Genomic DNA, 12,734 nt, shown 5'->3' with positions numbered 1-12,734 from the left:
AATATTTACCTCAGCCACCCACCGACCCACCTCTCTCTCCCTCTCTCTCTCTCTCTCTCTCTCTCTCTCTCTCTCTCTCTCTCTCCCTCCAAACACACAAATCCACCTTTAAGAACATGAAGAATGCCTGCTACTCCCATCCATTCTATGGTTCGGTCACCACCATAACCACCAACAATAACCAATTTTGCCTAGAAAAATCAATCCTTTGGACATTAACCATCATATTTATCTTCAACCCACCACGAAAAATCACCACCATTGAGAACCTATCATCACCAACTGCATTGTTCTTCCATTTATCTTCTGATCAATTAAATTGTAACTCAGAAAAAACATTAAGAAATAAGAAGATTGGAGAATGGGGGACTGTGATTGAATGGAGAAGTGTTGTCTACGATCGAACAAAAATCGATTTATTTGTCCTCTTGAGTGTGACCTGTAATCGAATTTGAAGAAGGAAAGACGAAGACGCAGACGACATTAATAGAGGTGGTCGGAGGATCGTTGGCTTCAGATCTTATGTAAGTTGACGATGACAGGGGCAGATCTAGACCAGATGCATTGAATACGTCACCTGCAGTAACATTGCATATCTAGTTCACCATTAGAAGTGATTTCAAAAATCGATTTCATTTCTTCTCAGCCTACGGTAACATTGCGGAGGTGTTGTTCTGTGACGGTGAAGGGCGGTGAAGATTGTGGTTTTCGCTGATGGAGAATGTTCAGGGACTATGATCGAAACCACCTCAATGCTCTTCAACTTCATCTCCTTTGCAGGTCCAACCTGTCACACCCCCGACCGGTGGCGAAAATGTCGGACTGTGCGACGTAGGGACAATTGGATCGAGTCATAAAAAATATAACACAAACGATACTTTTATTTATTATAAATTGTTTGGGATTACATTGTTTGATAGATCAAGAACACAGTCTAAACATAACTAGAAAGTAAACATATAGTTTTATTCCTTGACGACATCTTCCTCCTATTGGCTATCTTCTACACTCATCTCCCTAAGAATACGTGTATTTTGAAAACGTCAACTTAATGTTGGTGAGTTCACAAGTTTTTATAGTTTTCTGCTTTATTGGTTGTATTATAATAAGAATCATTTTTATTTTTAGAAAAACATTTCTTTCCTTGTTAAGATATTTACCAACCTTAACTTATTATATTTATAGGATATTTTAGCAGTCCTAACTTACTATCCGTATAGGATAATTTTGTCGATCATATCTTACTATCTTTTATATTTTAGGATGTTTTCCTTTTATTAGAATAATTTAAAAAGAAAAAAAAAATGGAGAATACAAATTGCTTATGATTCACTGATTTCAAAATAGAGAATACGAAATCGAAATACAAAGAAGGAAAGCTAATGATTCCCTTCCTGCCCAAGCTAATGATTAGCCGATCCTCCATAACAGAAAAATATTCTCATATAACCCTTAGTCTTGCATTCACCACAATATATAGCGTTCTCTAAAAAAGATGCCATCCCTCAAAGCATCACAACCCTACACTTGTCGTTTTTTCTTGCAAGAATAAACCTTCCAAAGTTTGGGCTCAATGGGCTGTTCTCTATCGGTCATCATATATGGAAGCAAGCTATAGCTCTCCGGTGACTTTTCTGGTCAGTCTATATCATCAAGTTGTTTATGCATTTCGATTCATACATACTCCTATGAGTCCTTTAAATGCAGTAGGCCCTTTACCCATCATCAATTGCTTTACAAGCACAATAAAAATCGATTAGTACACCCGTAAATGTTCAAACTAAAATCCCTAGCAAATCACAAGCCCATGAATATCGTATTTTTCTCGAGCTCGTCTTTTTATGTGTATATGTGTGCTTTTATGAATGTGTATGTGGCGTTTGCCCAACAATCTACTCCTAGGTTTTTAGATATGAAAGAAAGAGAGAATGATAAGAATGAAGAGGGGAGTTGCATCTTGCATGTGTATGTGTTAGTGTGTGTGTGTGTGAGTGAGAGAGAGAGAGAGAGGGTGGCATGGGGTCTACTTTATTTTATCACTAGTTTATAACCCATGAGAATCATGGTTATACAATTAATTAAACATTAATATTAAAAAATCAAAATTATTAATCAATTATTTAAAATAAATTACTATTTAATAGATATTTTTTTAGTTATATAAAACTATAATCGTTGATTTAAATAAATACGTGAAGTTGTATCACCTTATAATCTGTATTAATTTTATTTTATTTTTTAATCTAATGTTATTAATTTAATATAATTAGATTGAGAAAATTTAAATTTTGAAATTTAAAATGGAGAATCAATTATCAATTTAATATAATTAGAGTGAGAAATTTAAAATTTGAAATTTGAAATGGATAATTAATAGGTTGACAAGTGGCATGATAGGTAACATATACTATTAATGAGGAATTATAATAGTATAACACTTGTCAACATGAGAAGTCACTGATTGTTTAAAATTAGATTAAAAGATTATTGATAAATTTTATAAAAAAATTACAATTGTTATAAAACTTAAAGTTCATTACTCTCATAATTTATTATACTTATTTTCTTCTCAAGCCTTCTTTTAATTCCTCAAATATCACTTCTCCTCCTTCATATCTTTTCTCCATTGGCATATTTTTCTATCCATGTTTCTGTTCATTTCTCATTGTAACAACCGGCTTAAATGGAAACAAAAATATATACAACATAACTTCAATCCAAACTCAATGTAATAGTTTAAAAAGTTACCTACACTATTAGAAAATGGTTATCAAAGAAAACAAGGTAACGGTACCTCATATCATATGCTTTGCTAAGGGCTGCTAGAATGTTTGAGTTGTATAAAGCGGTGTCTACCATTCACTCTAATTATCATAGATGAGGAAAGGCTGGACAACAACTCAGATTAAAGGATGAGGAATTATGAAGAACAAAACAAGCTGATGGCAGGCAGTTACACTTTGAGGAATGGTCCACATGTAATTTAGTCCAATAATAAACAAAGGTTATATTCATTTAGATTAGATTAGGTTGGGTAAGGGATTTAAGCAGCAAATTTATTTAAATTTACAAATAAATATTGGTAATTTATGCCGAAAAGAATGACTAAATGTACATACTTAGAACTAATCGGAAAAAAGGTTGTCTCTGTAAGCCTTCCACTCCGTAAATGACCCTTTGTAGTCTGTCTGAAGAGATTTTCTCCATCCAAGTAAGTCTATGACAGTGTGATATAAGACTGTATCAGTATTTGCAGCTTAATCTTGACCAAAAGCATAAGCTGAAAGAGGAACTTACCTGTATAGGGAATGGTATCACCAAATAGCATATTTAACAAACCAGGGGACGTGGTTGACTTGAAGTAATTGCGACGACAAAGATAGTAGGCTCCTGTAGTCAGCTGAAATTCAGATAGATCTCCTCCAATAACTTCTTCCTCTTTCTTGTAATTTTTTTTGTAGTATTCTGGCTCTACTTCACCATCATCTATGAACGCAAGGCTGGCACCACACCTGCTTACCATAAATCCATCCCCCACAATGATGGACACATTGATTTCATCACCAGCGTCTAATGTGTTCCCAATGGGCCAATAGCTTAACCACATCGCATCTTCTTCAATTCCCGAAATGTCATAGATGGCAGGGTTATACATCCAAGTAAGGCCCTTGGTAGTATTGCTGACTTTGGTGAACAAAGCCCTTGTATGGTCATCCCTTCGTGTTCCGGCTGATATTCTGTATGAGGCGGTTATGTTTAATCCTCGGATCCTGCTTTTCTCAGGACAAGAAGGCACACGAAAGGATAAGAACGCGGACGTTGACATATACTCAGACCTTGCCATGTTTTGATCCTTTATGCCTGCCAAATATGTGCTCATTATACCATATTCATACAGCACCTGCTCAAACAAATTGCAGAAATACCAAATTATTCATATATTGATCAGTTTCCTGGTAGTAAAAAGATGTGTTTTTTTTTTTGTGCTTATTCATGCATGAGAGAGAGAGAGGTACCTGTGTCTGCCAAAAGTTTCTAATGACATCACCTGTGAGGTTCACCTTAGTATTCTGATATGTTTTGATCCATTTCAAATGTCCCAAATCTGCTTCATCAAGCTTTACTAACGGCACCAATTTGAAAAAGCCTTGAATTTCACCTAAGTTGTCACAACCTTGATATTCAAATTTCCGCAGTCTGAACTGAGCTGATTCGAATGTTATTTTCTCCAGTTCAAAACACCAAGATGTATACAACTCTTCTAGCGTACTTGGGAGACATAGGAGGGACTTTATATTTCGACAACCACTCACATCGAATACCCGAAGCATTCCATGATAAGTGTAATTGGTCAGGGGCATTAACGGATTACTGACCAAATTCATGTGATTGTAAAAGAATGGCGGCTCTTCAATTAAAAACAATGGATCATCATCTATTCCATCAAGGTTCCAGTCATTAAGAAACAGAATCTTTAAGGAGTCTGGCAAGGGGACCAACAGTTGATTTTCGTTCTTATTTGATGCAACCTTCCCAAGATGATTACACCATCCAAAGTCTAATAGAGAAAGCTTCTTAAGACCTCCGATGCTTTCACAAACATGAGTCAAACTGAGACTGATACAGTGCGAGAGAATCAGAGTCTCGAGATTAGGAAGTCTGGAAAGATGGTGGAAACTGACCAGATCGAACGACCCTTTAAGATTTAGGATCTTCATTGAATTAAGAACCTATTCCAAGAATACAAAGATTGATTCATCGTACGTTAACACATAAACTGTAAGAAACTTGGGAAGCTAGGATTGTGTTTGGTTGTAAAAAATTCTCTACTTTTCCAGAAAAGTGAAACTTTTACAAAAGTTTTTACTTTGAAAATTTTTCTAAAATTTTTCCGCGAAAAGAAAATTTTTCGTTTTCCAAAACTACAGAGAACTTGGAAAGCTGATAATCACTGTTTTCCACACTTTTCCATTTCCAAATGTTTTCTAAAATATAAAATACACACAAACACCCAACCCGACCCACACCCCCACATATTGCACCCACATCCACCCCATCCCCACAGGCCCTACACACCCAGCCCACCCCACATACCTACCCCCACAACCACCGCCACCCACACTTACCTGTACTCACCGCCATACCCACACCATACCCACATACCCAACCCACCCCACCCTATCCATGCTACCTACCCCACCTCAGCCTAACCTTACTTACCCCACACACCCAACCCACCCCTAACCCTATTTAAAATAGCTTAAAATGAATTTCAAAAGCAATTTAAAATAACAAAAAGTGGAAATTGAAAACTGATAGAAAAAACACAACCAAACACGATTTCTAATTTTCTAAAACGGAAAATGAAAACTCAACAGTTTTAACCAAAAACGTTTTCTAAATTTTCCAATAAAAACTGAAAATGAAATTTCTACTGCTTTTTTTAAAATTTCCAAGAAAATTGAGGAACTTTTCCACAACCAAACGCAACCAAAAAGGTGAAGTGACAAACAGGACATCAAATTCCTACCATGGGCGGTTCAAACTTCTCCAACCGTCCATAGCTCATATCTATAGCCACCAAGTTGCTACCCAATAAGCCGGATGGTATTTCTTTCAATTGACAATAACTCCAATAAACCCATCTTAATTCTGGAAAATTCTTGTAGGACCCCTTGAGTTTCACATATTCTAGCTTGAGCAATTTCAGTTTGTCCATTTTTGCAATTGAAGTTGTATCAAGGGTTAATGGCTGTAAATTTACCAGTAAGTTAATTAACTAGTACATATACCTCATGTATGATATAACATGCCCTGAAATATGAGTACCACACTTATTCATGTGTTTGGCTTACATTTGACGTCATCCCTTCTTTGAGCTTTTGCATGTCAAGTGATAGACCTTCAATTGTTTTTGAACCCTAATGGGGAAAGATATGAAATAAGAGAAGGAAAGTTAACATAGGAGGTTCATGTGAAAGGGAAAGAAAGTTTAAAGATACACATAATTAAGTAGCATCTTAGTACCTCTCCTTTTCTCAACAAACGATAAGATTCATCATTTTGCGAGACTCTACTACGTGCTGCAGGATCTCTGGACTCTTGAAGGACGATGTTTCTTGCCATCTCTTGAAGCAGTTGATGCATCATCAGTTTTTTCCTTGGTGAGATGGTAAGAAGGCATCTGTTAATAAGTGTCCTGATCCCGGCCTTTGCATGCCAGTCATGCTCCAATATCTTTACCACAAGACCCTCATATTCACCAACAAAGAAAAAAGCAATATGCAGAAACAACTCTTTGTTACTGGCATGTGGTAATGAGTCAAAGCTCTTTTGTAGTATACCTTGGATTTTACAATCAAGATCTCCTTTCAATGAATTCAGTGAATTCAATGTACTTCTCCAAACCTCGATCATGCTACTTTTTTCCCATGGTTCTTCAGCATCAGAAAATAGAGAAGAACCCAATACTTTAAGAGCTAGGGGGTTTCCACCACAATATTGTGCTAACTGTATGGCGAGATCCTTGAAACCTTCCATAGGAATTTTGGATCCAAATGCATGCCAACTCAGAAGCTGTAATGATTCATCATCATTCAACAATTCGGATTTTTGCACCTCACACTTCCAAGATATGGACCTGAACCATGCACGTATATCTAAAAGCCTAGTTGTTATTATGATCTTGCTTTGGGTATGAGAAGCCCTTGTTCCAAGTAGAGTGTCTAATTGGTCATGTTCATCAATGTCATCAAGAACAATAAGAACCCTTTTCACTTGTAAGGCTCCCTCAACCTTCCTTGTACCCTCTGAAACACTTGATATACTTGCCCTCTTTTCCCCTAAAATGTCCTTGAGAAGTTGTTTCAGTAGTCCAAGCAAACCATCAGACTGTTTAGAATGCTTTCCGATCTCTTCAAGGTAACTGCTGCTTCCAAATTTTTGTTTGTTTGAGTTGTAAATGAATTTGGCCAGAGTCGTCTTGCCACTACCTCCCATGCCACAGATTGCTAGAATGTTATCACCAGATTGCTCATTTTCCAACCATGAGTTTATAGATTTAGCTCGAGTGCCCATTCCAACTAGATGAGCAGGAGTACTAACTAGTTTCAAATCTAGTTCATACTTGATTGTACGAACAATCTCTGAAATAAAATCTATTTCAGACCTGCAACAATAGAAAAAGAAAAGAAACACATTCAGAACATGACATGTAATCTTCTTATACACCTTAACTGCTTCAGTTATAGTGCAAGGAATTCAAATGCTCTAGTAAATTTAATATTCTTCCTGCAACCATTATCAACCTGCTAAATATGTGAACTGAGGTGTACGGATATATGCAATCTGATTGAATTATGTTTTCAATAATGTCAAGGCCAACTAGATACACGCAATACCTGTAGGGACAAATTCAAACCCCAATACCCGCTATGTTATCAGTTTTAATTTTAGCTTCACTTCTCACTCACTATTTCACATCATATATATACATAACTGATACGTGAATATGTGTATATTGTAGATTTGTAGTAAACTATTCATAAGTAAGGAGGAGAATGTCTAATACATAACCGAAAAGCTATTTATCCCATCAAGTAAACTTGCAATCTTCATTATGCAGAAAATTCAATTACCATGCCAAATGTGTCTAGAGACAAGGTGTAAAGAAAATGAAGTATTTGTGCAAAAGTAAACCATCCCCTTAGAGAGTTAGAGTTCTAAGGTAAATATGTAATACACACATTAAGCCTCTCATCATCTGGTTCTGCACTTTGAAAATTCCATGACTTGATGTTTTTAAGAAGCATACCTGAATTCTATCATTTCCTAGGCACATATTACGATTCCTTATCATATTTTACCACTCTCACTTGAATTAATCAAAAAGAGTTTCCAAATGATTAAACAATAAGCTTGAATAGAGAAAGCATACCCGGAAACAACCATGCCGGTCAAATCAGCAACCTCTGTAAGAGCTGCCTTCCATCGATTGACATTATACTCTGTCCATTTTGACCCTTCTGCTCTTTTGCCTACATTAATCGCGAAACTTTGCCTTTGGTTCCTGACATCTGAGGGATCGACATGGTAAAACACCGGTATAACAAAATGATTCAAGCTCCGCCTTTGCTCAAGGATCAACAGCAGCTCGTCAAGGCACCATCTGGAATTCGCATACTTCTCTGATAATACAACTATCGAAGCCCTAGATTCTTTGATTGCTCTATCGATTTCCGGCTTCAGTTCTTGACCTCTGTCGATATTATCATTATCCCTAAAAGTGCGAACTCCTGCTCGCACTAAAGCTGCGTATAGATGATCTGTAAATGAATTACGGGTATCTTCACCTCTAAAGCTTAAAAAAACGTCATGGCAGCTGGTATGATTTAGCAGAGAAGAAGAAGATGATGAAGCAGACGTCATTGAAATTAGTAAGATGAAAGGTTGTTGAAAAGAAGAGAATTATAATGGCATGAAAGTCAACGTCTATGAGAGGTTGTTAAAAAGAAGGGAATTATAATGGCATCAAAGTCAACGTCGGCACGTCGCTGGTGGATTAGAGGTGTTCGGTGACTTTCGGTTGTTGTTATGGTGCGAATAAGTACGCGTTTGTTTCAAATTAGTCAAAGGGTTAAATTACAGGGATGGTCCCTGTCATTTAGAGTAATCTACCTATTTGGTCCCTAGCAATTTCTTTTAACTCCGACCATCATTTATTTATATTTTTGTTGCATGTTTGGTCCACATTCTAAAAAGACTGATTTGCCCTTATTAATTTCTTTTATATTTTTTAAAAATTATCAATTAGCTTAAAGAATATTAATTAAATGTGAAAAGGGTATTAATTAAATATTAAAATCTGACGGGTCTCACCACCCCCTTACTACTTTACCCATCCCACCCTCACCCTCATCTTCTCCGGTAAAGAACCCATAACTTCGTTTTCTCTGATGAACAACCTATAACTCTGTTTCATCTTCCTCCGACTAAAACGTTGCCTTCTCGCTTGCTTACGTCCTTGGTGTTTCTAGCAAGATCCATAACCAAGCTCATACCTACTAATCAATTTTGTGGGAAAAAAAAAAGCACAACCAAAACCAATTTTTTAAGAAACTAAATTCAAAACAACAAAATCTAATGAAATAGAAATCACAAAATATCACATAGAATATGATGAAACATAAATTACAATCCAGTTGATGAATTCAATGTTATAGATTTCAAACCTTATGCCATCAAATCCAAAAAAATCTCAGAAAAACAATTTCGGCATTTAGTTTCGTTAATAGATGAGAGAGAAGAAAATGAAGGAAGTGGAGAGAAGCTGAACCAGATGAACCCTAACCGCCTTTGGAACCAGATGAACCTAATCGATGGACTCCACAATTACCGGACCATCTGGCTTTCAGATCTCATTCTCTTTTCTTTCTCCCATTGCAACAATGCTCCAACCACCGAACCTTAGACTCCTCTGGTTACTTTCTTCTCTTATGTTCTCTTTTCTTTCTCCAAATTGATGATGACGGTGAAGGGTTTTAGGATCTGGTGATGGTGGACATGGACTGAAGTAGTGATGGTGATGGGTGGTCTTTCACTAGTTGACGGTAAGACCATCCGTTATACCCACCATATACCACATATGTGGTGGGTGCCACATCAGCACCACATTCCATTACCACTAACATGGGATACTTACCACTAACACGCCACTCCACATCATTATTTTTATTTTATTTTTAATTCAAAAATACAATAAAATTACTTTTTTTTAATTCAAAAATTAAAATAAAATTACGTTTTTTATAAGTAAAAAGCATTCATTTTTTTAAAACTATTTTTTCATTAATTATAAAAATAAAATAACAACTTTAAACTACATTACTTAGTTAATCTAGAAAACAAACATTACATTAATAAGAAAACGAACAAACATACATATAAAAATCCTAATCGGCGTTCATGCTATGTTGGTACAAATGTTCCGCGACATCTTCTCGAAGATTGAAACACGTTTCACTGTTATGAATTTCAACAACTCGCTCCAAAAAAGCATTCGTTCCGGGTACGAACTCCTCAATTGGAATGACAACGTCGTTCGAATCATACGTGCAAATCGCTCGACCTTCATCTTCAATAATCATATTATGCATTATAATACATGCTAGGACCATTCGCTTAATTCTATCTTTATCCCAGAGTCGTGTAGCATATTTACTACATGCCATGTTTGCTTAAGGACTCCAAATGCCCTCTCGATATCCTTTCTCGCTGATTCCTGTTTTTTTGTAAAAAATTTTGCTTTTTCACTTCGAGGAACTGAGTATGCCTTCATCAATGTAGAATAATCCGGGTATATCCCATCACCAAGGTAGTAACCATATTTGTACGCGTGCCCGTTTACCGTGAACGTCATATCAGGTGCTTTGCCGGTCCAAATATCGTTGAAAAGTGGAGACTGACCAAGAACATTAAGGTCGTTGTTAGACCCCGCTACTCCAAAAAAGGCATGCCATATCCACAAATCTTGAGATGCAACAGCTTCTAAGATGATAGTTGGTTCACCTATATTTCCTCGAGTGAACTGACCACGCCATGCAGTTGGACATTTTTCCCAAGCCACATGCGTACAATCTAGACTGCCAAGCATACCAGGAAATCCATGCCTCTCTTCATGAGCCGAATATAATCTCTCAATATCACGTTGAGTAGGTTTACGCAAATATTCTTCATGAAAAACCTCATAAACACATGCAGAAAAACACATGCAGCCGCACATTTTTGTATACTACTAAAACCCATTCTTCCTCTAGCGTCGGGTTTTTGTTTGAAAAAATCATAACGAGATTCTAAAGCATTACTAATACGTAAAAATATAGCCTTATTCAGACGAAAACGACGTTCGAACGAGTCGTCATTATAAAGACAATTATCGGCAAAGTAATCACGTACCAATAAGTCGTGTGCGGCTTGGCGATCACGATTGACGACCGCCCTTGTACGCGCTGCATTCGTTTCTTCGGCGTGAACGTGTTGCACAACATTGAAGAATGTCTCGACGAATTCTATGTCGTCATCCGAGTCAAAACTTTTTAAAAATTTCATATTTATTGAGGGATCCATGGGTGTAATAGAATGTGTATGTATGTGTATGTGTTTTGGTATTAGAAGTGTATTTATAATTGAGTTTGAAAAAAAAAAGAAATGGGCCAAAATAGCCGTTCAACGGCCAAAAACCAAACACCAATCGAATTCTTCGTTTGAATTCGTTGTCCCGAACACGACTCACAACGAACACGGACCACCACGAACCACCGGGACGGTGTGCACGTCCGTGGTTCGTGGACACGTAAACCACGAAACGGCTCGTGGTGACTATACCGGTCGGTCTAATAAGCGGATAGATCTTTTCTGCAACATTGTTGACAAAAACCACGATCCAGGGTTTATGGTCCACAACCTTAGGTATAAGCGAGGTTATATTTATTGCTTTTCTGTGAGAAACATGCCTACAAGATGTTCGATGAAATGCATGACCCAATTAATGTATTCATTCAAGCTTATTTTACCTGATACATTACCTGATTATGTATGTTTGATCACCTGTTTTCATTTAATTTTTGTACAAGGTCACCATTATCCTTCAAGGTAAGGTTATTTTAAAATCTTAGATATACTTTATATTGCAAACACCATCATCCATATGATTTTCCTTTTATTTTTTTTTTCAGATTAAATTACCTTTAAGCATTCATTTTTTGATGATGAATGAAAATCATTGAAAAACTTTTGACCATGATAGTCTCATCTATCCAACTGCTTTTGGGCGTTTCTTGACTATGTATCTATATGTCTTTGAATCTAACGTCTCTACATCTTAGCCCTGTCGAAAATACCCGATACCCGAATTACCCACCCGATTTTTTCAGGTATCGGGTAAATTTTTTCGGGTTATCGGGTAACCCGATTTTTTTCGGGTCGGGGAAAGGGTATATTTTTTGGGTTTCGGGTATACCCAAATTACCCGAATTATTTTAAAATTTTCTTTTTTTTGTAGTGTTTGTACTATATAGCAGATATTTGATCACGCTTAAACTAATTATCATTTTTGTAAAACATGAATCTATTTATTATGGCAATATGACACTAACAATATTAAAAGTAGTTGTTTATATATCATCATGTTCTTTAAAACTTAATTGTTTTTTATATTATAGTTTTTATTGCAACTAACAAACTCATAATCTTGACGAAACTTCAGAACATGGAAAAACTTATGGCTACAATTATCTTAAACATTTTAAACTTCTAAATTAAAATCTTTAAGTATTTGTTTTTTTAACATCTTATCATATTAGATTAAGTTGTTAAAAAATTACTTGATATCTCAAGTATTATTGACTAAGAAATGTCAATGTTCAAAGCTTGAGTAACTTCGTTTATGTCTCGTTTGTTTATATAAACAAGACTAATAAAGCACGACATATCTATTTCATTAAATTTATTTTCAGGTGAAATTCAAAAAAAAAAATTATATATTTCGGGTAATACCTGAATTACCCGAATTTAGTTTGGGTAGGGTAACGGCTATTTTTTCTAACATGAAAAACCCGAATTATCCGACCCGAATCACCTGAAATCCGAAAAATTACCCGATCAACACCCCTACTACATCTACTACATATGTTTTTTGTTATTTTCTTTCGGGCATCTCAACAGTTTTCATCAATTTT

The 12,734-nt window shown here is 36.1% G+C and overlaps 2 protein-coding genes across 2 annotated transcripts; both read right to left on the bottom strand.

The window, feature by feature from the left end:
- Window positions 1-2,979: 2,979 nt before the first annotated feature.
- Window positions 2,980-8,470, bottom strand: LOC111882249 (disease resistance protein RPV1). Its single transcript, XM_023878606.3, has 7 exons — window positions 7,937-8,470; window positions 6,028-7,168; window positions 5,856-5,921; window positions 5,531-5,752; window positions 4,017-4,730; window positions 3,298-3,901; window positions 2,980-3,217 (listed from the first exon to the last, which is right to left on the bottom strand). The coding sequence occupies exons 1-7, from the start codon at window positions 8,425-8,427 to the stop codon at window positions 3,126-3,128; spliced, it is 3,330 nt and encodes a 1,109-aa protein (XP_023734374.1). The 5' UTR covers window positions 8,428-8,470; the 3' UTR covers window positions 2,980-3,125.
- A 1,695-nt stretch (window positions 8,471-10,165) lies between these two features.
- Window positions 10,166-10,780, bottom strand: LOC111882242 (uncharacterized). The gene has a single exon (XM_023878598.2). The coding sequence runs from the start codon at window positions 10,778-10,780 to the stop codon at window positions 10,166-10,168; it is 615 nt and encodes a 204-aa protein (XP_023734366.2).
- Between the last annotated feature and the right edge of the window lie 1,954 nt (window positions 10,781-12,734).

The sequence above is a fragment of the Lactuca sativa genome, chromosome 7 (genome assembly GCF_002870075.4).
Source record: "Lactuca sativa cultivar Salinas chromosome 7, Lsat_Salinas_v11, whole genome shotgun sequence".
In the NCBI taxonomy this organism is placed as follows: Eukaryota; Viridiplantae; Streptophyta; class Magnoliopsida; order Asterales; family Asteraceae; genus Lactuca; species Lactuca sativa.
Note: the sequence above shows the minus strand (reverse complement) of the source record. Positions and strands in the feature narration are given on the sequence as shown.

Coding starts and splice junctions, on each gene's coding strand:
- LOC111882249 (XM_023878606.3), bottom strand. CDS start 8,427: ATGACGTCTGCTTCATCATCTTCTTCTTCTCTGCTAAATCATACCAGC. Junction 5,922..6,027: donor GTTTGTTGAGAAAAGGAGAG/GTACTAAGATGC, acceptor TTTCCCCATTAG/GGTTCAAAAACAATTGAAGG. Junction 3,218..3,297: donor TGATACCATTCCCTATACAG/GTAAGTTCCTCT, acceptor ACACTGTCATAG/ACTTACTTGGATGGAGAAAA.
- LOC111882242 (XM_023878598.2), bottom strand. CDS start 10,780: ATGTGCGGCTGCATGTGTTTTTCTGCATGTGTTTATGAGGTTTTTCAT.